The 27,618-nt window shown below is 39.2% G+C and overlaps 1 protein-coding gene across 1 annotated transcript in view; it reads left to right on the top strand.

The window, feature by feature from the left end:
- ABCE1 (ATP binding cassette subfamily E member 1) overlaps positions 1-27,078 on the top strand; it is a 30,399-nt gene extending 3,321 nt beyond the window's left edge. The window contains exons 2-18 of the mRNA XM_014066017.2: positions 2,176-2,334; positions 2,600-2,685; positions 4,197-4,294; positions 6,398-6,515; positions 7,449-7,586; positions 7,786-7,855; positions 9,679-9,775; positions 10,883-10,972; positions 11,350-11,471; positions 12,560-12,781; positions 14,187-14,246; positions 14,328-14,386; positions 15,185-15,295; positions 15,382-15,524; positions 21,402-21,524; positions 26,362-26,473; positions 26,620-27,078. Of these exons, the coding sequence (XP_013921492.1) occupies positions 2,232-2,334; positions 2,600-2,685; positions 4,197-4,294; positions 6,398-6,515; positions 7,449-7,586; positions 7,786-7,855; positions 9,679-9,775; positions 10,883-10,972; positions 11,350-11,471; positions 12,560-12,781; positions 14,187-14,246; positions 14,328-14,386; positions 15,185-15,295; positions 15,382-15,524; positions 21,402-21,524; positions 26,362-26,473; positions 26,620-26,667 (1,800 nt within the window). The 5' untranslated portion in view covers positions 2,176-2,231 and the 3' untranslated portion in view covers positions 26,668-27,078. The remainder of the gene's footprint in view (positions 1-2,175; positions 2,335-2,599; positions 2,686-4,196; positions 4,295-6,397; positions 6,516-7,448; positions 7,587-7,785; positions 7,856-9,678; positions 9,776-10,882; positions 10,973-11,349; positions 11,472-12,559; positions 12,782-14,186; positions 14,247-14,327; positions 14,387-15,184; positions 15,296-15,381; positions 15,525-21,401; positions 21,525-26,361; positions 26,474-26,619) is intronic.
- Positions 27,079-27,618: the final 540 nt, after the last annotated feature.

The raw sequence follows: 27,618 nt of genomic DNA, 5'->3' as shown, positions 1-27,618 counted from the left end.
AGTGAACGGATAAGTTTTTCTTCTACTATTTTTACCTATGGATTAAAATCTTTTTCTTTATTTTTATAATACTAGTTTGGATGGTTGTTTTTTCTATTTTGTTTCACTTAAGAATTTTGTTTCTTTTAAGCCTGGAATATAAAGAAGATATAAAAGGAATACAAAGAGGATTGTAATATCAGAGGGAAAGGAAGTAACACTGCCACTTGGAGGCTGGAGGCTTGAGTCCTGGAAACATTGCCCTTTTATTTGCTTTGATCATTTTGACTTTGCACTTCAAGGTTCTTCAGCTTGTTTATAGAGAGTGATAAGGAGAAGAGTATGGGTTGTTTATACAGGTGCTCTTTGGGAGCTTCATTGGCAGCTGGAGAGAAGTGAAAATAAAGCCGTGTTTTGAAAGATTATAAATTAACTTGCATCAAATCTAATAAAAAGTTTTGAATGCTAGCAGTGGCAGTTTTGAATGCTAGCAGTGGCAGTGTTTACCAGTTGGAAGAATGGCACAACATCAAAAAGAAACCTTAACATTGCAAAAGATTATGTTTGAAATTCAAAAATTATTAGAAGTAACAGAAAATTGAGAAGACATTGGAAAACATAGATTGTAAAACAGTAAAATATGATGGAAAAATTGAAGATGTTTATCAAATGGAAAAAGTGGAGGTTAGAGTCCTAAAAACTGAAGGGAAAAATGAACCAGGAGACAAGATAATTGTTGATACCAACAGTGAACTGAGCGTGGTTAGAAATGGAAAGAATGGAATATGGAAAGGGGAGATAGATGGCCAGAAGCTCTACCCCAGATTTCAAGGTATAGTAGAAGAAGAAAGAGAAGAATTGATGGATCTAAGGAGAGAAATTTTGTCAGAAGCACTATTGATAACCAAAGATAAGCTGATTAAAGAAGCAGATGGAGAGTTTCAAGATTATATAAGATATGCAACAAGCAACAAGTTGCGAAGAGAAGTCCATACAAATCTTATTAAGGAAACAACCAGAAGACTAATCCCACAAATGGCAAAAGACATAAGACTGCACTGTTACTGGAAAGACACAGATTGATATATGAAAGCTTATAATAAAAAATTAGTCCAATTTAGTTAAATTTAGAGCATTATGTAAAAAAAAATGAAGTGATAATGGATATAGTTAGATAAATAATTGATAATGATAACAATGTATACATATGTATTGGTTTGATAAGAGGAAATTTGATATAAATTGCAAATAGTGATTAAGAAAGGAGATCTAGAAACTTTGTTATTAAATATAATCAATTTTTTATTTAGAATATGTCATAAAGATGTAATGTTACCGGATAATAATGGAAACAGTTAACTGAATGCCATTATGTGGTTTTTTTTAAAATTTTGGAATATTTTATATAAAAGGGGGTAAAAACAATTATAGTCAAATGAAGATTGATGTATGACGATAGTAATATATATATAAATATGTTTGATTTTAATAGCAATAGCAGTAGACTTATATACCGCTTCATAGGCCTTTCAGGCCTCTCTAAGCGGTTTACAGAGAGTCAGCATATTGCCCCCAACAATCTGGGTCCTCATTTTACCCACCTCGGAAGGATGGAAGGCTGAGTCAACCCTGAGCCGGTGAGATTTGAACCGCTGACCTGCAGTGCTGCATTTAACCACTGCGCCACCTTGACTCTGATTTAAAATATATAATTTGATATGAATTGTAGGTTATGACTGTGGAAGGGATGCACGAACGTTTTTTGTAACCAATTGACACACTTTCTACAATTTGTAATGGAAGATGGTTTTGTTGTGTTTTTTGTGTTTTGTTTGTGTTTATTCAAAAATTAAAAAAATATTATTAAAAAAAGCAGTCAGGACATAAGCTATTGAAAATCATAGCTTAAAAACTGAACCTTTTTTTAAAAAAAAACCTGATATCATAGTCCATATATTGCTTATATTGCTGATAAGGAATCAGATTTGTATTCTGAAGAGTTTGGTTTTAAATAATTTAAGAGGCACTGAAAGATTAAGGTTGGTTTTGGCTTTTCCCACAAAAATCAATGCAAGAGTGAGATGAAACACCTCTCCACCAAGCATGCTTGTTCTTTTACTTTACTATATCATTGATATTTGTTGTTCTTCAGTGTCTCCTGGATATTTATTATTTCTGTTTTTTTTTAAATTATAGAATCATCATTTTGGAATCCTTAGTTTGTGTATGTGCATCATCTGTAAATCCTTACTATGGCTGATAAACTAACAAGAATTGCTATTGTGAACCATGATAAATGTAAGCCAAAGAAATGTCGCCAGGAATGCAAGAAGAGTTGCCCTGTGGTTCGAATGGGTAAGAAATGCAAGGTCATTTATATAAAACTTTTTTAATTAAAAAAGGAAAAAACATTTAGTCATATTTTTCAACTATAAAGTCATATTTTAAAATATCTGATGTGTTTTGTAATATGTTTACTGATTTTTATTTTAAAGTTAAGAGATACATGCCTAAGATACTTAAATTCAGGATTATTTAAGACCATTTACAAAATTTTATTGTGGTCAGAGATAATACTGCTATGAGTAATTCTTGTTCTTTCTAAAAAAAATTTATTCAGGAAAATTGTGCATAGAAGTAACATCACAATGCAAAATAGCATGGATTTCTGAAACATTATGCATTGGTTGCGGTATTTGTATTAAGGTATGGCTCATTAATAATTGAAAAATACATCTCTTTCAAATAGGACAGTTCCAAGTATGGATGTTTTTCTTTATTTTTTTCTGTTGGGTAAGATGTCTTATTTTTTGTGCTGCTTCTTTGCTCCTCCCAGAAGTTCAAAAGGCTGGTGAAAGGCTTTCATTCTGCATAAATGTAAACCACAGTTTGATGTTCCACAGTGCTCTTTTACCTTTGTGGATAGGTAACAGGTGATTTAACAATTAGGAAAATTGATTGATTTATCCTTGATAAGTAGCTGTGATTTAGGATTAATGGATACTTTTAATAAGCAGAAGATCTTCATTCTGAAATGAAAGCAGCTGTCTTTTTCTCACTCTGTGCTTGGTGGTCCACTTTAAACTTCTTGTGGAATATTATAATAATGATAATACAAAATTAAATAACCAGAAAATATCAGCTAGCCAGCCATTTTCACTATTAACTGGGAGATCATGCAAAGAGAAGTGGTTTAGCAAACATCAATGGCTGTGGTTTACTATGTCATACTCAATTTATTTATTAAGTATAGGTAGTCCTCAACATAATTGAGCCCAAAATTAAAGTTGCAAGTTGTTGCAGTTGTAAGCAGGTCACCACATGACTGGACATGATTTATGACCTTTTTGTAGTGGTTAAGCAAATTCCATAGTTGTTAAGTGAACTGATTTTACCCAATAGGCTTTTTTTTGCTGGAAACCAGCCAAATCTCAAAATATAATCAATTGTTGCAGCTGTCAAATGGAATCAAAAGTAGCTTTTGAGAAGACATAACTTTGAATGGTTGCTAAGCAACTTGTTATAAATTAAGAATAATCTGTAAGCATTTTTAATGTCAACATTAAGCCACGCATCATGTAAATGTAGCACATGTTCATACAACAATGATTTATCGAATCAACCGCTATTCACTGGCTTTATATATTGTATTGAGCCAATAAAACATGATTTACAAAATAATAAGTACCTCAGTGAAAAATAATATAATAAGCCAAACTCCAATAAAGCTTGGTACTATGTGTTGATCAGTTTGGCTAAAAAGTAGAATTGCTATTTAATATAGACTCCTGCTTTTTGAAGAAGATGCATTCTAATTTTGGGGTTTTTTTTTTGTAAAATTTGAGCTTTTAATTCCTGCTTCTTTGCTCTCCCCAATTATGGTTGCTTCAATGTCCAAATCATGACAATTATTTTATAGATTAAATTCTGTATATTTTTGGTATTCTGCTTTGAAAATGAAAAATAAACTTTCCATTCTACTTCTACGAGCAACTTCAAAATAAATTTCATTTAATTTCTCCTAGTGGCCTATTATAGTCTTAAATAAAATTTATTTATTCAATTTCAATTTATTTATTTCTATTTCTATCTCAGTCTATTATACAGTATAAAATTATAATCTTCATTATTAATTGTTTAAAAAGAGAACTGCAGGCAAAATGATTTTTTCTATTAATTGTAATGTTTTAAATGTATAAACTTATTTTATTTTACAGAAATGTCCTTTTGCAGCCTTGTCAATTGTTAACTTGCCTAGCAACCTGGAGAAAGAAACAACTCACAGATATTGTGCCAATGCCTTCAAACTTCACAGGTATCTCTCTACTACATTTCTTAAAAAATAATTATGAATATGAAGTAATCACAATTGCGTATTTTATTTGCGTCATTTTGTAAAACTTTGCTTTATAGCTTAAGTACAACTTTAGGATAATTTATCAATATACTTACCCTGTTTCCCCGAAAATGCAACATGTCATGATAATAAGGCCATGCCATATTTTTTAGGTGGGCAAAAATGTAAGCCCTCCCCTGAAAATAAGCCCCCTGGACAACCCCCCCTCCAGCCAGGCAGAGCGCCACTCACTGACCTAGCAGTATCCCAAAGGTGCCAAGCGGCAGGAACGGGGTGGGGAGGCAAAGGCTCACGTTGCTTGGCGCCTTCGGGATACCTCTAGGTCGATGAACGGTGCTGTGCCCAACTGGAGAGGGAGGTTGCCGGGGAGGGGTTGCTCTCTTGCGAGCGGGCTCATGAAGAGCCGGGCACAGCCTCAGGGTCGAACAGCTGTTTTGCGCTGTCGCAGCAGCACTACACAACAGCCATGCGGTGACCATGCTCACGAGCAGCCGCCAGGCACAGCACCATTCACTGACCTAGGGGTATCGCCAAGCTGCCTGTTTGCCGCCCTCCGGCTCCCACGGCTTGGCGCCTTCGGAATGCCCCTAGGTCAGTGAATGGGGCTCTGCATGGCTGGAGGGGGGGGTTGTGCGAGCAGCTTTTCTGCTCCCTGCTCGTGCACCTCCCAGCCTCACGATGCCCTTGTTTAACTCTCCCTGCAGAGCCAGGGCATCGCCGCTGCCGCCCACCACCACCACATGGCTTTTTCTGCGGCTTCCAAAACATGGAGGTAGGATGCCGAGTCTTCCAGAAGTTGCCACTCTGGGAATACGCTCTATGGTTGTACCCTCTGGGAGTACACTCTGCCTCAGCCAGCCCACAACCATAGAGCGTACTCACAGAGCGGTCACTGCCAAAAGATTCGGCTGCGGATCTCTGGAGTTTGGAAGCCGGAGAATAGGTTACGCTCGGAATGCCGCCGTGGCGGCAGCACACTCACCCTACAGGGAGAGCTGGGCCAGGGATGGTGAGGTTGGGAGGCACACCAGCTGGGGACGGAACAGGCACTTGCGCAACCTCCCTTTCCAGCCGGGCAGAGCGCCATACACTGACCTAAGGGTATCCCAAATGCGTCAAGCCGCAGGAGCTGGGGGGGAGGGCAGAGCACCATGCGGCTTAGCGCATTTGGGATATCACTGGGTCCGTGAGTGGCGCTCTGCCCGGCTGGAAAGGGGGGTTGCCGGGTGGCTGCTCGTGAGCGTAGTCACCTCATGGCTGGTATGTTGTGCTGCTACGACAGCGCAACACAGCCGTTTGCTGTGCCTGGCTCTTTGGGCACCCACTTGCAAGAGAGCAGCCACCCGACCACCCCAAAACAGTAATCCCCTCCCCAATAATAAGACCCAATCAATATTTTGGCGGTCAAAAGAAAATAAGACCCTGTCTTATTTTCGCAGAAACACGATATTAGATATCTACTTGGATTTAATTAATTAATTGGATGTTGATGATTCCATGTAGTATTGTCACATTCCTAAGAATGGTGGTAATTTATGGAGCCAATATGCACATATTCTTTATATGAAACAATTATTCCCTCTCTGTCAAAGTAATATCATGAGAATAATTAAACCTAATTATTCCATAAGTTACCAGTTTTCATATTATGATCAGCCGAATTTTAACTACTTTGTGGCTTTCTGAAAGGCTATCACTGTCAAGCAGTTCAAAGAAGATTGTTTGCTTTCTCTTGTACGATTAATGCAATCTTGTTATCGACAAATAGGGTCAGAATACACTCTGTCACAACCCAGTATATTCAAGCAGATTGTAGATTATAGTGCTTATTAAACAATATTTTCAAGAATGCAAGTTTAACAGCAAATGAAGTTTTGTTAAATTTTTTGATAATTCTCCGTTTCTTCTAGACTAGCATGAATTGTTATTTAAGCTTAACCTAAACGTTGCAACTTTCATTAGAAGTGCATATTTACTTCCAAAGACAATGGAACTGGAAAATAAAGGAATATGTAATATGTTGTTTTTTATTATTGACTGCATTTTAATTACTTTATGAAGGTTGCCTATTCCTCGTCCTGGAGAAGTGCTTGGTTTGGTTGGAACAAATGGGATTGGAAAGTCAACTGCCTTGAAAATCTTAGCAGGAAAGCAGAAACCAAATCTTGGGAAATATGATGTATGTATAGCACCTTTATAATGATCTAATCTTGGGAAATATGATGTATGTATAGCACCTTTATAATGATCTAATAATTGCTTTAAAGAATTGTAAATGACATTGGGAATGGCCTTGAAGGAGGAAGACCACTACCAAAGCAACAATCAGATAAGCAGAGGTTGCCCATTTAAGAATCTAATTTGAGGAAATATCTCAGTGATGCCCCTCCTAGTTAATATTAAGATAAAGTGAGGGAGAGAAAGAAGCAAATCCAGACTTGCATGATTCTGTTGTTGTAGCTTTACAATAAAAGTAATATTGATTTACATGCCATTGGTTTCTTAGTCTGGTCTACTTTCTGAGGGTGACCATGATACTCTTTTGAATGTATGAGTGGATAGAAACTAGTAGAGCTTGAAAGTTTGCAGGTTAGTTTTCCCTTTAATTAAGATCCCTTTAATTATATTTCTTCTGCCAAGTCTTTGATCTTTATTAATACAGTTGAGCTTGGCTTTTTAATTTTTTTACAGTACATTATTTTATCAAATTGACTTTATGTTTGATTTTTTAAATATTCACTGTGTGATTTTGTGCTTTCATTATCTTCGTTTTATTATTTTAAATGCTTATATCATACTTTCATCCACATATGATACCTAAAACATTGAATGTATTGAAATAACAAATACAGAATTAGAAAGTAACCATTTTTTTAAAAAGCATGTGCTCCATTGTGCCACAAACATTTCCACTTTATTTTTGTCTCTTTTTCTTTCGTTATTTCCAAATCAGTTTTGCAATTCTTTGCTACCATTTGTTACCCTGCCTGTGCAGTTTAACGGTAATTCTCGCTTATCAGAACAAAGTATATAATCAAAATAACCATCTGTGGTTTTATTTTCTGAACCATGGCTTTATTCCCATAAACATTTATTTAAATATTTTGTTTAGGACCCCCCTGATTGGCAAGAAATCCTGACATATTTTCGAGGGTCTGAGTTGCAGAACTACTTCACAAAAATTTTGGAAGATGATCTCAAGGCCATCATTAAACCTCAGTATGTGGACCAGATCCCAAAAGCTGCGAAGGTGAGTAAAGAGAGCATTGTGTATCTGATATGCAATGCTCAGCTTGCGAAAAAAAGGGATAACTGATCAGTTATGGGAATGAGATAATTTTCCAAAGCTTCATGAAAGATTTAACCTCACTTGTGTTTGTAGCAAGCTTCAGTTTTGTATAGTTTCTCCTGTGATTTAAAAAAACAATTTGGTTGTTGTCTTATGACAGGGAACAGTGGGCGCAATATTGGACAGGAAGGATGAAACTGGTACCCAGACCATTGTATGTAAACAGCTTGGTAGGTGGTAGTTTCGTCACACATTATTTTGGGAATGTTTACATAATCAATTAATATTTTAAAACATTCTGTTTCTGTTTAAAATAAAGTACATTAGCTGCTAATGAAATATTGAAATATTGTAGAGTATGTTAAAATGTATTATTCACAGTGAAATCCAGAGCTAACAAATTAAACATGAAATAGGCTGAAAACAGGAAGAATTAAACATTTGTGTTTCCTAATCAGGTTGATTTCAGTGGGATCAAAACATAACTAAATCCAATTGAGCTGAAATTATTTAAAATGATGAACTATATCAAAATAAATTTTGTAAAGTATTTTTAATTGAGTCCAAAACTGAAAGCAGGAATTATAAATAGAGACATATTTCAAAACAAACTTCTCCAGCAATCTTGTATCACCCACACTATTAGCTTTACCAGGTAGACTACATAGGAAACATGACCAAGTAAGCTAATTCTGCTTTATTGTAAAGCTACATTCACAGAATCTTGTAAGTGTGCAAAAATGCAGTTTTTCTGCCATCACCTTTACAGCCCGAGAATTTATGGAGGGTCCTTTCTGAGCTGCTTGCTCTGCCCACACTATGCAGCTGCAGTCTATGCTGCTTTATCTGACCCTTCTCTTGGCAACATTTCCCCACCCCACCTCCCAAGGTCTTTCCAACATACTACTATATGTAACATATGCCTCCTCAAAGGTTCTAGTTTACAATGTAATTTTCAGACAAAGAATATCTATGCTTTAGACGAACGAAAAAGTCACGTAGGTATCCCATTTCCAATTATTACTTTAAAGTATTAATGTCATAGTTTTGAATTGTACACAAAAAGGTATTGTAAAATCAGCATTAGCTGTCCCAGAAGTCTTGATTGCCTTCAGCAGTCTAGCATTTCACTCTTTAGCAACTGAAGATTTTCAGCATGATTTTCAACACATTTCAGTGACATAAAGGTAGTCCTCATTTAGTGATCATAATTGGGTCTGGCAATTTAGTGACTAAGTGAAACTGCAAGTGTGCTTATGATTTTGTTTTAGCTCTCCTTTGTTTGTTTTACAGACCTGCAAAAGTTGCAAACCTGAGCCTTAGTTGTATTTTTTTTTTCATTAACACCATAATTGCAAAAAAGATGCTAAAAAAAGCAATCACTAAATGAGAATCACCTGTTTTTGTATAAATATGTCAATGCCTACATAAGTTGGACAACTGCTGGTCAAAGTTGCCATTTGTTTATTTAGAACCAATCTTTAGTCCAGACTTCAGACTGAACTACAACGGTTCCTTATAACTCTACCCAGATGAATTAACTCTGTTTTGCCTATCTTTCATTTACTAACTCATGTCCAGCCATTCTTAAATTTCCAGGAACCACTTCATATCAAATCTTCTATATCTGTAATCTGAAAAATACATTAAAATATCCAATTAAAATAATCTCATATTCCACAAAATTGAGGTTTGAAGGAGATTTTCTGGAATTATGGGATCTTGAAGGAAAAAGAACAGAAAGTAAAAGAAATCAAGAAAAATAGTATTTCTTTTACCAGCAAGAATTGCTATTTAGGATTCAGTTTTTTCTATATGTTAAAAAATGGACCTATGCAATGGACCTAACAATGCAATGGACCTAACCAAGGATCATTTCTAGTATTTTCCTTGAAGGGAATAGTGAAGCACTTACAAAGATGGGAACTTTTGTAGGTATGAACAACAGTTAGTTTAGGGAATTTCATGTAAATTAATATTTTTAAATTGTCATCTTTATATTTAGCACATGGTAATATATATTTGGTATTTTTAAAAAAATCTACTTTTATAGATTTATCTCATCTAAGAGAACGAAATGTTGAAGATCTATCCGGAGGAGAACTTCAGAGATTTGCTTGTGCTGTTGTTTGCATTCAGAAAGCTGATATGTACGTATTTTCAATCAAATATTTTGGTAATATTACTCTTGTCAGAATATTTTCATTATTGTTAGAATGAATAGCTATGTCCTGTGATTATGATATTAATTGAATAAGAGTTATGGCAGCTTCTTCAATTTTGCTGATATACAGGTAGTTTCAGTTAAAGACCACTCATTCAGGAATCATTTGAAGTTACAACTGTACTTTATTATTTATTTAGCATATGATGAGAATTATGACAGAAGGGAAGTAAACATACAAATGCACAGAATGAGTGAGTCTTGCAACTGGTCCTTGAAGTTCCAGCAACCTTGCAGTCATGTTATTATAATCTAAGTACTTGGCAATTGGCTCAGACTTAACTATGGTTGTAGTGCCTTATGGTCATGTGATCATCATTTGCAACTTTCCCCAAGCAAAGTCAATTGGGAAGCTGGCAGGAAAGCTGCAGATTGCCCTTGCTTTTTATCCTGAGGAGCTCTAATGTGAAGTACAAAATCCCAGGATCTTGAACTTCATAGCATACACTTGGATTGCAACACTCCCTCTCCTATGCAACCACACTCATAGACATTTTGCTGAAAATGAATTGGTGATTTGGGGATTTATGCTTAAAAAGTTACGTTTATGGGAAGAAGGGAACCCAATATGTAATTTGGGAGTGTGGAAATATTAATCATTATGTTTTTAACAAAGAATACTGGAATTCACTTCTTTAGTTATATTTCTTTTTCTCCCTTTTCTTTTGCAGTCTGTAATTTTTTCTTTCATGTTTCCTTTTCCTACTTTTTATATTTCTATAGTTTTTTTAATTGTAGGTGAAAAAATTAGTAAAAATTATATTTAAAAAAAAACAGTTCCAAGGGATATACATCCATCCCCTGATTCTCAAAAGAACCAACCGTTTTAAGAATCAAAATACTAAGATTGGTCTAATCCATCAAAATTGTTGTTATGCTATACATTTGTAACTTGTGAAACCTATGCACATGCTCAAAACACCTTTGAATTATGTGGAGTACTTTTGCTTCCTGGAATTAATGGTGTATTTTTTTAGGGAAAATATTTTTTTAACGCTGATGAAAGCCTGTCTTCTTTTTTGGGGGGAGGTAGCTTCATGTTTGATGAACCTTCCAGCTACCTGGATGTTAAGCAGCGTCTGAAGGCTGCTGTTACTATTCGATCTCTAATAAATCCAGACAGGTAAGACATTTATAAATGGACACCTAAAATCATGTGAGTTGCATGGTTTTTTTTTTTTTTTAAATCCTTCTCACAATAAAACTCCTTGAATTATTTTTGCCCCTTTTTTGATTTTATTTCTTTGATATTATCTATATCTTTAACTCTTACCTAGATTAGTATTATTTCTTTCCTTTTACAAACAAAAGGACGTAAAGAATCCTCAAACTAATATTTGTAAAATGAAGTTGATAAAACCCTGTAGGATAGAAAATGATATTCACACATTTATTTTACATGAGTAAAATATTGTACCTTGATGTTATGTTTACTGAAACGTGAAGAAAAGCTTAATTGAAATTTCTGAACTTTTGGTTCTTTACTTTTTTATGTTCTAGATATATTATTGTCGTAGAGCATGACCTGAGTGTCTTAGATTATCTCTCCGATTTTATCTGCTGCTTGTATGGTGTGCCAAGTGCTTATGGTGTCGTCACAATGCCTTTCAGCGTAAGAGAAGGTAATTGTTGTTCAGACTGTTTCTTTCATCTGTCCTGGATATTTTTACAAAAACCCTGATGCAATAAATACATTGACATCTATATGTAAAACGTGTAGTAGTGCATGCCTGTATCCTAGGAAGTGTGTTCTTATAAGTGAAAGATAAAATAATTCTCACACATATTGTAAAATACTTTTCACACGTACTATCAGCCTGCTGCTTTGGATTACTTCTGGCTGAATTGAGAACACAGGTTTGGAAAAAAACTAATATGGTAATTTGATCAGTTGTGAAAATCAATTTTTGTCTCTTGTCCTTACCATGCCTATGATATGGTACTATAATTGTATAGTTCAATTTTTCCTTTCTTAATTGTTTCAGTAAAAGGTTATATGATATGAGCACTTCAAAATGAAGAGCTTGCTGCACCATGTTGAAAATACTCCAAAAGGGGATAAAATGCTTTTATGATAGATTTTGCCTTAGCTTTATGTATCCAAATGTTTACTTACCTATAAAAAACCTGTATTACAAGATCTCATTTCCAAAACAGCAGAACTTTTTATGTATACAGGTAATCCTCGACTTACAACAATTTATTTAGTGACCATTCAAAGTTACAATGGCATTGAAAAAAGTGACTTATGACCATTTTTCACACTTAGGATTGTTGCAGTAATCCCCATGGTCATGTGATCAAAATTCAGATTCTAAGCAATTTCATATTTATGATGGTTGCAGTGTCCCAGGGTCACGTGATCACCTTTTGTGATCTGACAAAAAAAGTCATTGGGGAAGTCAGATTCATTTAAGACACTGAGAACTTTGGGGGCATTTTTTAAATCTATTGTGACAATTTCTCAGGGGTTGCCACAAAGAAGAGGGAGTCAAACTATTCTCCAAGGCACCTGAGGGTAGAACAAGAAGCAATGGGTGGAACTAATCAAGAAGAGAAGCAACTTAGAACTGAGGAGAAATTTCCTGACAGTTAGAACAATTAATCAGTGGAACAACTTGCCTCCAGAACCTCCAAGGTCCCTTCCAACTCTGCTATTGTATTGTATTGTATAATTTCACAATATTAACTAAAGCTTCTTTTCTTACAGGCATAAATATTTTCTTAGATGGTTATGTCCCAACAGAGAACTTAAGGTTTCGAGATGCATCATTAGTTTTTAAAGTGGCAGAGACAGCTAACGAAGAAGAAGTTAAAAAGATGTGTATGTATAAATATCCTGGAATGAAAAAAAAGATGGGAGAGTTTGAGCTGTCTATCGTAGCTGGAGAATTCACTGACTCTGAGATAATGGTGATGTTAGGAGAAAATGGTGAGTTTTAGTTAAAAGAAAATAAATGAGTTTTTATGAGAAGGCCCTGCTTGCTTCTGATTTTATTTAAATGATATTTAGTGTTGTGTAGTGTGATTATTTCCTTACTGTTGAGAGATGTATTTAGGTATTTTAGGTATTTATTGGGATTTATATGCCGCCCTTTTCCCTGAGGGGACTCAGGGCGGCTTACAACCACAAGGAAGGGGAGGTGCAAGGTCAAAACAAACAATATGTGAACAACAGAAAAATAATAAAACCCAACTTTCATTCAACAATCAAACACTCGGGCGGGTAATTAAGAGCCTATCCCCAGGCCTGCTGAGAGAGCCAGATCTTGAGGGCTGCGCGGAAGGTCTGGATAGTGGTGAGGGTGCGGATCTCCATGGGGAGCTCGTTCCACAGGGTCGGGGCAGCAACAGAAAAGGCTCTCCTCCGCGTGGTCGCCAGTCGGCATTGACTGGCAGATGGGATTCGGAGGAGGCCCAGTCTGTGCGATCTAATTGGTCGATTTAGGGAGGTAATCGGCAGAAGGCGGTCTCTGTGTAATAGAACCATCTGTAAACTAGCCCATTTGAAGATTTGACATCTAGATTGCTTCAATTGGACAAATCCTGTCAAGGTGATTGAAGCAAAATCTTTAAAAGTTACCTGAGGTTACTTTGATCATGTGGCTCTTGAAGAATTTGACATAGTCCTTGTGATTGCTAATTCAGATATCTTTTTATTAGATTCATGTCCCTCTGGCTGGTAAGGACTGCCCTTGAGGTGATGTGGCTGTACAGTAGTGTCTGCTTTATTGGAGGAGCTGGAGGTTCCACCTACCCTGAAGGAGGCAATAGTATACCCTCTCCTCAGGAAGCTGTCACTGGATCTCACAGTCCAGTAGTTGTCCAGTTTCCAGCTTCCTAGTTTTGTACTGAGACAGAACAGTTGATTCTGTTAGTTGATGATTTCTGGAGGAGCTGGGATGAAGGTAGTACAATAGAATTGGTTCATCTTGATTATTCAGTGGTTTGCAATACCATTGTCCATTGTTTCCTTCAGGATTCTTTTAGGGATTAGGAGTGATGGGCCTGTGTCATGGTAATTGTTTCTCCATGGTCAGTCCAGTCAATGAGGCAGAAATTAAGTTTGAGGCATCTGATATATGAGATGCTTCAAGGTGTAATACTTTCGTCCCTCTTGTATTAGCGTATAACCATATGAGTAAATGGATAACCTTGTATAACCATATGAGTAAATGGATGTGGTTCTATAAGTTCAGGACTGTGCATGTACTGTCGGAAGAGAGTGCAGTTCTAGAGAGGGAGCAGCAGACTATAACAGACTATATGTGCTTTGTTTTTAAGATGGACATTATCAACATTACTGCTTTTTAAATAAGATTTTTCTATTTTTTTAGGAACTGGAAAAACAACATTCATTCGGATGCTTGCAGGGCGACTTACTCCAGATGATAAAAGTAATGTTTATTTATTGATTCAGCATACATTTAAAAAATAATTTTCCATAACTTAGATTACATATAGTATATCTCTTTCAGGTGAAGTACCTGTTTTAAATGTTAGCTATAAGCCACAGAAGATCAGTCCAAAATCTACTGTAAGTGCTGCTTCATTTTTATTTTTTTTATTGTGCTATCCATTAATCAGAGTTATCAGGTTTCCCCCAAAATAAGACTGGGTCTTAAATTATCTTTTTCTCCGAAAGATGCATTAGGGCTTGTTTTCAGGTTATGGCCTGTGTGGGACGGAGCTGGAGGATGAAGTTGGCACCACCTGTGCCCTGTCACCTGCGGCACCAGCAATGAAGAGCACGCAATCTGGACACACACTGTTGGCTGGCTGCCCCATGGCCATGGGCAAATACAGACAATGGGACAGAGTGGGTGGGTGGCCACATAATACATCTGGTGGGTTGGATCGTGCCTCCCCCCTGGGCCACCCAATCCATCCACACGGTACATCCAGTGGGCTGGATCATGTTCTTCCCTTGCCTCTGCCTCCGCTTGCTGTTGCTGCTGCCGTGAAGTGAGGTCCCACCATCCAACCTTGTCTGGTTACACCCAGCTTAACTAGGGCTTACTTTGGGGATACGTCCTATATTATTAAAAATCATGCTAGGGGTTATTTTCTGCTTAGTTTTGTGGAAACACTGTAGTAGACATTTGATATGGGGGTAGATACATGGCTGGCATTCCATATTTTTGAGATGACTTGCCTATTTTATGATGTCTGAAGAGTAGCGATAGAGTAGTTTGCCTCCTGCTCCTATTCTGTCTAATAGTCACTAATTAGGTGTTAGATGGTTATGGACTGTGCACCCTAACAAAAGTAGTAGGGATAATATAGTAAACTCAATTCAGTGTGCCTAATTCTAAATATTATCTAATTTGAATAGGGAAGTGTTCGTCAGCTACTTCATGAGAAGATTAGAGATGCTTACACACATCCACAGTTTGTGACTGATGTAATGAAGCCTTTGCAGATTGAAAATATCATTGATCAAGAGGTATTATTCTTGTGTTACTATGGTTCATTTCTATGAAACTTCCCTAATTTACCAGCTAAACATTTAAAAACATGATTCTGCATTAGGTGCAAACTTTATCTGGTGGTGAGTTGCAGAGAGTTGCTCTTGCTCTTTGTCTCGGAAAGCCCGCTGATGTCTACCTAATTGATGAACCTTCCGCCTACCTGGACTCAGAGCAACGTCTGATGGCTGCTAGAGTTGTCAAACGGTAAGCTGACACTATTGTAGACAGAGAGAAAGAGCATTGGTACTTACCTGAAATGCTTCTTCTAATAGGATGGAAATGGCATCCATACATGGGTTGACACTGTCCTCGCTCTGATTGGACTGAGTCTGAATATTAATTAGTAAATGTACTATATAACCCACCCCTGTGAGTATTACCACCCAGTTTCTGGCAAAGTAAATGAAGACACAGACTCCACGTGTTATCCCCCAAAAAATACATCTTTAGTGAAACAGGTAAACAACACAACCGTACGGGCTCAACCAAGCCCGATAACACTCCAATCGCAGGTAACACAGGGCGCCTCCAAAAAAAGAAGGGATGGGGCTGGATGCTATCTCCACCCTATTAGAAGAAGCATATCAGGTAAGTACCAACGCTCTTTCTCAATAAGGGTGGAGATAGCATCCATGCATGGGACATACCCAAGCCAGGTGTCCTCGAGGGAAGGCAACTGTTCCAGTAGTTGAACATCAAATCGTACCACCTGCAATACTCTGCGGCCGAAAGCAGCCTCTGCCGATGCAAATTTATCTAACTTATAGTTTCTAATGAAAGGCTATGGGGATGCCCAAGCCGCTGCCCTACAGATCTCTTCCAGAGAAGCCTGAGTAGCCCACGCCGCTGTGGTGGCTGCACTCCGTGTAAAGTGAGCAGTAATACCCCCTGGAACTTCCAGCTCCTGTACTGCGTAGGCTGCCCCTATACAACACCTCACCCATCTGCCAATCACTGTCGTAGAGATCTTCCTGCCTAAGGATGAAGACAGAAAAGATACAAAAAGCGCCTCTGACCGTCTAATGTCAGATGTGTGTGATGTAAATCTTCAGCTCCTGACGGAAGTTGTGCCACTGCTTCTTAAGCTGGTGAGTCGGGTTGGGGCAGAAATTAAGGAGCACCACCTCCTGCGACCTATGGAACCATGACCCCACCTTTGGCACAAAAGAAGGGTCCAGTCTAAGGACCTCCCTAACAGAGAGCGTGCAGTTCTGAAATCCTGGCAGAAGTTATCGCCACCAGGAAGGCAACTTTCTAGGTAAGTAATTCCATGGAGACCTCTCTCAAAGGTTCGAATGGTGGCTTGGTTAGAGCCCGAAGGACCTTAGTGAGATCCCAAGTAGGGTACCGGGGTACAGCTGGTGGCCGAAGGTTGGTAGCCCCCTTAAAAACCATGGGGTGTTGTGAAATGGCCTGGCCACCCCCCAGGTAAGAATGATGCCCAAGGCCGCCACCTGCCTCCTGATGGTATTGGGAGATAACCCCTTGTCAAGGCCGTCCTGTAAAAATTGCAGGACTTGAGGGATGGCGGAGTCCTCAGGAGCAATCTGTTTAGGCAGGCACCACTTACAAAAGATACTCTAGGTGGCGTCGTAAATGCTTACTGTCGAGGGCTTCCTAGAGGCCTGTATGGTATCAATAACCCTGGAAGAGAACTGATCCCCTCTTAAAGCGAGCCGCTCAACCGCCAGGCAGCCAGCTGGAGCCATTGGGGCTCCGGGTGCTGTAGAGCTCCCTGGCAGAGGACAATCTTGTCCGCTGGAATCCTCCAGGGACTCTCCACCGACAATGTCTGAAGGTTGGCAAGCCAAGGACACCTCAGCCAGTGCAGAGCCAAGAGGATGACCTCTGCTCTGTCCTCGATCCTGCGGACAACCCTGGGGAGGAGAGGCACTGGGGGGAAAGCATAAAGGGGGCCACGGGCAGCAAAGAGCGTCCATTCCATCTGCTCCCAGTGTGCGGAATCTGGTAAAAAGTCTGGGAAACCAGTATTGGAGGGGCTGGCGAACAGATTCACAACTGGGACTCTGAACCGGTGAGTAATCTCCTGAAAGAGAGAAGGGAGCAATTGCCATTCGGCCTGGTCTACTGTAGTCGTACTCAACCAGTCAGTCCGCACAACGGCCTCCCCTGAAATGTGCTCGGCCACAAGGGAAAGAAGGTTATTCTCCGCCCACGTTCCCAGGACATAAGCCTCTAGCATGAGGTCCCTCGATCTAGTGCCCCCCTGCCTGTTGATGTGGGCCTTGGCTGTGATGTTGTCTGTGAGGACCAACACGTGTCGGCCCTCGATATATCGGTGAAATTCCAGCAGGGCTAATATAATGGCTCAGAGCTCCAGCCAGTTAATGCTCCTGCTGGCTTCCTCCTACAACCACTGACCATGGGCTATATGTGTGTCCATGTGTGCCCCCCAACCATATAATCTGGCATTGGTGGTGAAATGACATCCTTTGTCAATGGACGGGGCGTGCCACCAACTAAGGGACTGACAGACCTCCTTGGTGAGATGCACCCGTCTTAACGACGTGCTGATCCTCTTCTTCTGGAAGGGCAGCAAAAACCATTGGAGGTCCCTCGTGCGTAGTCTAGCCCAGGGCACTATGGAAATGGCCGAGACCATCTTTCCAAGGAGTTTAGATAAGATTGCCAGCGAAACTCTCCTACTGTTGATCACCTCCGTTACCATTTGTTTAAGGCTGGCAGCCCACTCCTCAGACAAGAAGACCTGCCTAGCCCTGGAATCTATCCAAGCTCCAAGATGGAGAATCCTGATGGTAGGTATGAAATGGCTTTTAGCCTCGTTAATGGAAAACGCATGGGCCTGCAACACCTGTGTAGTGATGTGGAGGTCTGCTCTGGCTCTGGCCGGAGAGGTGAATTGTACCAAGATGTCATCAAGGTATAGTTGAACCCTGACAGGCACCACCCGTAAGTCAGCCGCCAGGGCAGCCAAAACCTTAGTAAAGACACGGGGAGCTGAAGAAAGGCCAAATGGATATTGGTAATGAGAAGAACCATAACAAAAACGTAAAAACTGTCTATGCTTCTGTCGGATGGGTATGTGTAAGTACCCCTTTGTGAGGTTAACTGAGGTAAGGTAATCATCCCTTACACCTTCCAAGATGGTCTGTAAGGAGTGCATCTTAAAACATTTATACACAATAAATCTGTTCAACCATTTCAAGTCAAGGATGGCCCTCCACCCTCCAGAGGCCTTAGGAATGACAAATAACAAGGAATAAAACCCCAGGCGGATTTGGTCAGTGAGTACCCTCTGGATCGCCTCGATATCAAGGAGGTGCTGAATAGCCTCCGTCAACAACAACCGCTTCTGGGGGTTACCAGAAATAGGACACTGGCAGAAGGAACTGGGAGGGTGGGAAACAAACTCCAGGTCAGACCGAACCTGACCGTGGCTCTAACCCAGGCATCAGAGATCGTGGCCTCCCACTGGTCAGTGAAGTGCCGTAGCCGCCCCCCAATGGGGGCCTGATACAGTAACTGATTAGGATTTGCGGTAGTATCGGTTACCACCTCCGCAAAAGGGATGTTTCGACTGCCTCCCCCCTTTGCTGCCGATACTGCTGATGTCTTGAGCGCTGGGAGAATCCGCCTTGCTGACAGAACCCTGATGGGGGATAATCATTTCTAAAGGACACCCCCCCCCGTACTCTTACCTGAAGGATTGTCTCTTTGGGTAGGGGTCAGCTCAGATGAACCCTTTCTTCGGGTTAGAGGGCAGGATCTTACGCTTGTCCTTGCCCTTGATCAACAGGGGTGTCAATGAATCCCCAAAAAGGCTTCCCCCTTGGTACGGCTCCGACACCAGGCACCCTTTGTGTCTCAAGTCAGACACAATAGGAGGCATTGTCAGAGCCACAGGAGCCTGCGGGAGGCCACCAACGAGGCCATGGCCCTGGAAGCGAATCAGGTTGCGCTCAATGTGGCATCAGCTGAAAACTGAATGGCGGCGATCATCTTATTAAGGTCCTGCTGGGCCCTGGAATCTCCTGCGGGGATATGTTCCTGCAGTTGCTGCAGCCAGAAAAGACTCGAACGTGAAAACAAGGAGGCCGCTGTTGAGGCCCACATGGCCCATGCCAACGCTCAGCAATAGCAATAGCAGTTAGACTTATATACCGCTTCATAGGGCTTTCAGCCCTCTCTAAGCGGTTTACAGTCAGCATATCGCCCCCACAATTTGGGTCCTCATTTCACCCACCTCGGAAGGATGGAAGGCTGAGTCAACCTTGAGCCGGTGAGATTAGAACCGCTGAACTGCAGATAACAGTCAGCTGAAGTAGCCTGCAGTGCTGCATTTAACCACTGTGCCACCTCGGCGCTTGATGACCCCGCTGTAGAACCTGATCGGCACGTCTATCCTCAGATTTGAGGATGTCTTCCTGGGCACCCGGGAGTGGTGTTGGTATGCAGCACCGCTACGGGAGCATCAGTGATCGGCCAGAGGAGGTTCTTGTTCAGTTGTTCAGCTACGTTGTAGAATCTTCTACCTTTGGTCAATGGCGCCAGGCCTGATGTTGCGGCCCACTGGCGCCTCACCATGTCAACAAAAAGCTGAGGAGTGGGTATGGTGTCAGCTTTCACCTTGTGCTCCTTGAACAGCACGCTTGCCAATGGACCTTGTATCGGGGCCGCCGGAGCCTCAGCCTGGACCTCGAGGTCAGAGGAGGCCTTGACCTTAGCCAACAGAGGTTTGAACAATGCTGGAGGGAAAAGACCCACGCAGGTGGGCTTATCTGGTGCGGCGCCTTCCTCCTCCAAGAGGTCAGCGTCCCTGATCTCCCCCTCCTCTGAGGCAGCAATGCAGCAAGCAAGACAGGCAACTGACCTTCCTGGCGGAGCCCCACCGAGGTGGGAGTGAAGGTGGTCTCCGCCGGCCTGCACATTGGTCTTGAGGTCGTGCTGACCCAGAGGCCAGACGTGTCAATGGGGAGCATAAGGCTAAAAGGCCCATGGATCACCTCCAGTTGTAATGGTGGCAGTGGGCTGGGCTGGGCTGACACGGCCAGAGCCTTATCGGATCGTTGGGGGGAAGATCCTGAGTCATCCCGGTTCTTGTCCTTGAAAGAGGACTTGGTGACCTTCTTTTTTGAGGTCTTGCCGGAGTAAGAGCAGCGTTTGCTCAAGGCCTTGTCCCCTGATTAGGCCTGAGGATGAGGCTGTCCAATGGGAGACATGGGGCTCTGTCCTAACGCAAGCAAGCCGCCAGTTTGACTGGTGGGCCTGTTGGTCTCTGGGTCCAGTTCAAATACGCTGCTGTCAGCCATATTGCCACTAAAGGGAATGCCAATTCAAAATGGCGACCGCTACGATGCAGGATACATCCACTGGCTCAAAATGGCGCTCCCGCCTTTTTTGGGCGGCGCTCTGGGCCCCGATGGAAAGAGGCTTCCGTTCGCTGCCTAGCTTCAGAGCTAGGAGAGATTGCTTCCACACCGCAATCTTTAGAGGCAGGAGGCCTTCGCCCGGCTAATCTGCAACATGCACGGTCCTTCGCTTCAAGCCCAGCATGTGTAACGCTTCTCGGCCATAAAAGACAAGCCTTGTAGGCGACCTGCTGGACAGCTGTCAGACTGGGGTCTTTGACCTTGATTGTCTCCCTCTTTCCTCTCTTGCAATGCGTAGCCAGATCAAAGAGTTTGTCAGGAACATAGGCCTGTGGGCCAGAGCCCCGTAGCCAGAGAGATACAAGCCCCCAGAGGAGTTTGTAACTACTCACGATCCTTCCAACAGATTGTCTTCCACTGCGATAACGAGGATGGAACTTGTCAAATCGGTAAGTAGAAGTAAATAGATAGCAAATACATGCAAGGGACAATATGACTGTCCCAGAGTGGACTGAGTTAGAAACTGGGTAGTAACACTCACAGAGGTGGGTTATATAGTGCATTGACTAATTAATATCAGACTCAGTCCAATCAGAGCGAGGACAGTGTCAACCTATCCATGGATGCTATCTCCACCCTTATTGAGAAATTTCTAGTTTCTGAAGGCGATTGTAATTTACTGTATGAAAAATCTGATTGCAAAAAATTAATAAACTCTCTTCTATTTCAGTTTCATTCTTCACGCTAAAAAAACTGCTTTTGTGGTAGAGCATGATTTTATAATGGCCACCTACCTAGCAGATCGTGTCATTGTCTTCGATGGAATACCATCCAAGTGCACAGTGGCAAACAGGTAAGCAGGATGGATAGAAAAAAAAAGAACTACTTATGCTATAATGAATTATTTCTGCATTCTTGTCTTATTCTCATTTTTCAATCAAGCCATTTTGTATTTTACACACACACACACACACTAGAGTACGGGCAGCTCTTCTAATAAATAAATAAAACTGGAAGTAAATAAAAAATAATAATGACAGCTCCAAAAACAATAAACACTTGTGATATATTTTCAGTGTATTATATCAGAGATGACTTTGCAGTTGAGCACTAGTTCAGAATAATGAAGATTAAGGTAATATAGAGTTGAGCCAGTCTGGTAAGGCATCAGGCAAGAAGCTAGGCAACTGAGTTCTAGTCCCACTTAAGGCACAAAGACCCTTACTTTTAGGCAGTCACTCTTAGCTCCAGGAAGCAGGCAGTGGTAAATCACTTTTGAAATCTTGTCAAGAAAACTGCAGGAAGTTGTACTGGAGTCAGTGCTAATTCTACTGCATGTGCACATACACATACAATGCATATTTAATCAAGAATCTTACTTAGTGACAATGTCTTGCAAAAATATCCTAGGAATATTGAAATTATACAGATATGGAATGCTAAAATGGGATATGTAAATTAATTAACTATATTCATTGTAAAGTCAACAAAAAGGCTGACATTGATGGGGACAAATGAAAATAAGGAACTACATTTTTCTATAGTTTTATGGCTATGAAATTAATACATTCTGATTTCAATGATTCTACGTGTGGATTGGATATTTTTAAGGAATATATGGATTAACTCTCATATACTTTACATAAAAGTTGTTTATAATGAGTTAAAGGGGATAAACTGTGTATAAAATATATGTGTGCAAATATGAGGTGAGGAAATCAGATTGCATGTAGTCCTCAACATGAGATATACCTTGGGAAGCTTGAGGTAGCGCCAGCATTCGGCCTCTCTTGGCCTACCTTGGGATTACCTGAGGCATCCCATGCTCTGCATAATGACTCACGTGTTCATTTAACAATTGCATCCAGGAGACCAGGATCATTGTTAGGCAATCATGTGGACCATTCAGTTATCACTTTTCACAACTTCCAACCAAAATGGGCAGGTTCCATTATAGGTCTGAATCGAGGACTCTCGGTAGTATTGAAGTCAAAACCATGTCCATCTTCTAATTGTAGTTGCAGTAGGTAGAATTTCACAATGTTTGTAGTGTTACACTAGCTGAACTCTACATTGAAGTGACATTAATTTAGATTGAGATCATTCTAGGAAGCTGCTCAGAAGAAAAATAGTCAGGTCTGATATGAGGGATACTCAAGATGATGTATCTCTGTGGATTTGGGTCTGCATCTGAAGAAAGGCATTGAAAAGTCCCAAAAGTACTTTTTCAAGAGGCTACTGGACTTTGTTTTTCCTTGAAAACCTTTTGCTTTTCATCCAAGATGTTTCTTGGGTAAGAAGCGAAACGTCTTCAAGGGAAAACAAAGAAAATCTAGTTGCCTCTTGAAAAAGCACTTTTGGGACAGCCATGACCTGGATAACTGAGAATTTCCATAAATATTCTTGAAAAGGGATGTTAAATCTTTTGTCCATTACCTTTGAAGTTAATAATCAAATCAGATAAGACGAACACACTTTTGTATCATGCAAAGGTGTTGTCAAAGAATTTTAGGAATGTTATTATGGGTATTAGAGGGAATGTATTAGATGGGTATTTGGCTGCCATTGTGTAGATTAGAGTGAAGTGCTTGCAGCTTGATCTCAACCATGGTTTTCTATGGTTCCATCATAAATAGTGTAGGAGGAGAATTGACAGTAAGCCATATCAGCAGCTATTTGCCTTTCTCAAAAGGAGCATTTGACTAGGATAAACTAAGGTAAAGTTGTCTCAAGAGTTGTTTTAATTTGGAGGGCTTGACGTCGCAACGACACAACATGCAATCTTGCGTCTCCGGGACTGCTGTTGTTATCGCTGTTTCTGGATAGTCCTTTTGGACCTAAACTGTTCTGATGGAACAGTGATAAGAGAAGGGCATGTCCTGGGCATCGCAAAGCCCCTGATTGATCCAGGAGAAAGCTCTTTTTGCCAGCTACAAGAAAAGTAACCAAAATGGCCAAAGATTGGGACAAGCCTCTGAAACAGAAGCTGTGCAGGAGTGTGTCAAATTGGTGAGAAATTTTTATTATTAGAAAATGGAAAACCCAAAAGAATTAGAATTTAAAATAAAATTGAAGACAGAATGAAAACAAGCGGCGAATCAACTCTGGTCTAAGACGATAGTGTTTTCTACCTTAACTTTATTTGTTTTCTATGGATGGACTCTTTACAAATGCCTCTTACTTTTAAACTGGACTGGTCTCTTTTTCTTCCTTCTTCTATACTTTCTCCATTTTTGGTATTCATGGATTAAAAGCTTCTTCTCTCGTAAGACTGGGACGCAACGTAATTTTTACAGGTTTTTTTTCCCCCCTCTCGGACAGAGAGGCAAAAACAGATGGAAAAGAGGTAACACTGCCATCTAGCGGCTAGAGGCTTGGCAATATCTGATAAAGCTATCAGATATTGAAAGGCACAGTGGAAAACATTTTGTTGATACAGGTGTTGCTTTGAAGGAAAGAGAAAACTTTGATTTGAAAAACGCTACTGAATTTGTTTGACCTAAAAAGTCTCGGATGTTTTGGCAGTGTTTATAACCTGGAAAATTATACAAACGTGAAGAAAAAAAGGCACTAACTTTGCAAAGAATTTTCTTAGAAATTCAAAAAGTTTTAATAATTACAGAGAGAATTGAAAAGAGATTTGAAATTATAGATCAAAATACAAAAAGTATGGGGACAGTGATGAAGTTTGAGGACAGAGCTGAAAAAATAACATACGAAAGTAATAAGAAAATTGTTGACACTGACAGCAAACATAGCGAAGGGAAATGACAGGTGCGAAATACGGAAAGGAGAAATTGATGAATCGGATCTTCATTTCGGATGTCAGAAAATAGATGAAGGAGAGAAAATTTGGCAGAAATAATGAGAGTAATCTTGGCAAAAGCACTAACGATAACAAAAGTGAAGCTGATAAACAGAGCACATAAAGGGTTTTAAATTCTTATAATGAACAAGTTCTTAAGAGAAGTCCACATAAGACTTATCAAGAAAACATTTAGAATACAGACTTTACAAATGGCAAGAGATATTGGACTACACTATCTCTGGAAGGATACAGGATGATGTAATGAAATGTCACAATTTTTTTTAGTTAAATGTAGTTAAATTTTGAGTGCTATGTACAACGTAATAATAGCTATAGTCAAATAAATGATTAATAATGATAAAGCATTTATATATACTGGATTGATAATATGAAATTTTATACAATACTGTAAGTGAGATGGAGATGATGTTGAAAAGCCTTTATATAAAAGATAAACAATTCTATATAGAATAGATTAGAAAGACTTAATATCATTGGATTATTTCAGGATAATGTAATAAAATGTTATAATATAAATTTACTTCAAATTTAATATGCCTTATGTTGAAAGGATGTAATAATATCTGGGCTTAATGGATGCTTAATAAGTATAACAATTTGCATACATGTATATTAGATTGATTATACTAATAATGGGGAAAAACATGGAATTGGAAACTATTAAAGAATGTTATCAATGCTAAAATGATTGAATGACTTAGAATAGGAGGAAGCATAATAACAATGTATACAAAGGTATCTTGATTGTCAATATATGAATTTTGATAAAATTCAAGTGAGGACCACGGAAAGGACACAGAAAGACTTTGTAACCAATCGACACACTGTATGTAATTGAAGAGGCTTTTATGTTATGTGTGTTGTGTGTTTGTCTGAAAATTAAAGTTTTATTTAAAAAAATAGTTGTTTTAATTTACGTTCAGTTAGCAGATTCTCATTTCCTAACTGCAGGAAAAGAAATACAGTTGTCTGATGGAAGAGCACAGAGCATATTTCTTAGTAATTTAGACTAAATGGATTCTAACGCAGATGTATCTATAAGAACAGAGCTGCACCACAAAGGAAGTTTAGTACACTTAAATAATTTGTTACTGGGAAACAGATGTACCCTTTGTAGTTTGCAAATTAAACTGTTACATTGTTTGGGCATGTTTGGACACAAATTGGAAGGAGGCTGATTTGGTATTTCCACAAAGTGGAAGAGCCTGGCTAGATGTTGAAAGGGCTTTCATGTCAGTACTTACACTAATCGGAACTATGGAAAATTCTTTCCAACTCCTTTCTTTCAAGGTTTGGGAGGTAGTTATTTTCTAATCTTTGTGGAAGAAATATCTGAATTCTATTACATTTCACAGGCTTCTTTGCCAGCTCTGCAATTGATTTTGAATCTTTGCACTTGGACAATTATTATTTTTTTGCCTCCAGTAGTAGCAATTAAGGAAGGGGAGGGTTGTTTCCTATATTATGTCTAGGGACAGGAAAGATCTCTGAAGTCCCTTTTAGGTTGGGAAAGCTCTACAGGTATATTGAAAGCTGGGTAAAATCACTTCGAAAAAAGAATTTTACAAGCCTAACCAAAATTGGGAGAGCGGGCTGGATGTTATGTATGCAAGTAATCCTTTTCTTATCTCCTTTTTCCTGTTAGTTCATATCTCAGGTATGCATTGCCCCTAAATAGTTGCCAGCATAACAGATTTCTACTAGACTATAGCAAAATGCGTGATGAATCCAATTATGTGTGCTTCGTTGTACATAAATGCTATTTAATATGTGGCAAACTGTAGATGGCTTTCATTTAATTAGAAAAGTTGTTTATTGTCTAAAATGTAATAATTATAATAATTGCCAATTTTCTTTACAGTCCTCAAACTCTTCTGGCTGGTATGAATAAGTTTTTGTCTCAGCTGGAAATTACTTTCAGAAGAGATCCAAACAACTATAGACCAAGAATAAACAAAGTCAATTCAATCAAGGTAGGAATAGTCATGAGAAATTTTATTTTTTTTCTTCTCATACATATACTTACCGCATCTGCAAAATGTTGGGTGGTGGTAGTGGAGGGGTTTTCTGTAGTTATGAGTGTTAAGTAAGCTCATTAATAGTGTTTTTCTCTCCCTAGGACGTGGAACAGAAGAAAAGTGGAAATTACTTTTTCTTGGACGATTAATTGAAAAATAGTTCATTGATTTAGAACAGTGAAAACTTTTGTTACATGAAATACAATCAGGTTTTAAAATATAATGCTCATTCCAGTGGTTAAAAAAAGTAAAAATGATACTCTTTATGTAACATTTACTGCCTAAAAGCAGTGTTAAGAGTACCATTTTTTGTGCCTGATATGGCCATCTTTTGGGTGTAATAGTTCAAAGCAAATACAGCTGATGTCATAGAAAGAGACTGTGTTTTTCACTGTGGTTCAAATATAACTTATTAACATACCAAATGCTGGCATGTTTCCAATTTTACTTTTATAAGCTGTTTTCTGTATAGGGTCATTTACAAAAAAGGTCATCATACAAATTAATATTATAAAACCTGAAAAATGAGAGATTCCTGAATAAATGCCCATCTAAAGCTACAGCAGTTGTTTTTAATGTTAATGACTCAGTTATGGTTAAAATGTTTATAAAATTTTGAGGAGCAAGAGTACTGATGAATTCCTACGCTATTTCTGCTACCCGATTGCTTATAGTGGAATACTGGGGTGAGTAAAAACTGTGCTATAAACAACCTATCTAATGGAATTTCATTAGCCATTCACATTTTCACATATCAGCAGATATGCTGCTTCTACTGATGATTTGTGCGTTCCATATTTTGGAATTCTAGTATATTTGATTCAAAGTCAGACTGAATACCTAATGCATGGCTTGAAATTTTTTTTAGAAACACAAGATTGTAAGGCCTGGTGATTTAAAAAACACATTTGAATTAATATCTTATACTAGAGTATTTTACAAATCTTCTAATGTGTACCTTTACTAGATTAGGTCTGGCGTTGGATATTCTTTAAAAAATCCTAAAAACTTTACTGAAAAAACAGAATTGGTTACAGGTAATAATCCTCACTTAACAATCACTTTATTCATCAAATGTTCAAACTTACGATGGCATTGAA

The sequence above is a fragment of the Thamnophis sirtalis genome, unplaced genomic scaffold (assembly GCF_051295495.1).
Source record: "Thamnophis sirtalis isolate CommonGarterSnake01/CBP01778 unplaced genomic scaffold, rThaSir2_p1.2 scaffold_10, whole genome shotgun sequence".
NCBI lineage: Eukaryota > Metazoa > Chordata > Lepidosauria > Squamata > Natricidae > Thamnophis > Thamnophis sirtalis.
The sequence above is the reverse complement of the archived record's forward strand: the minus strand, read 5'-3'. Positions and strand labels throughout refer to the sequence as shown.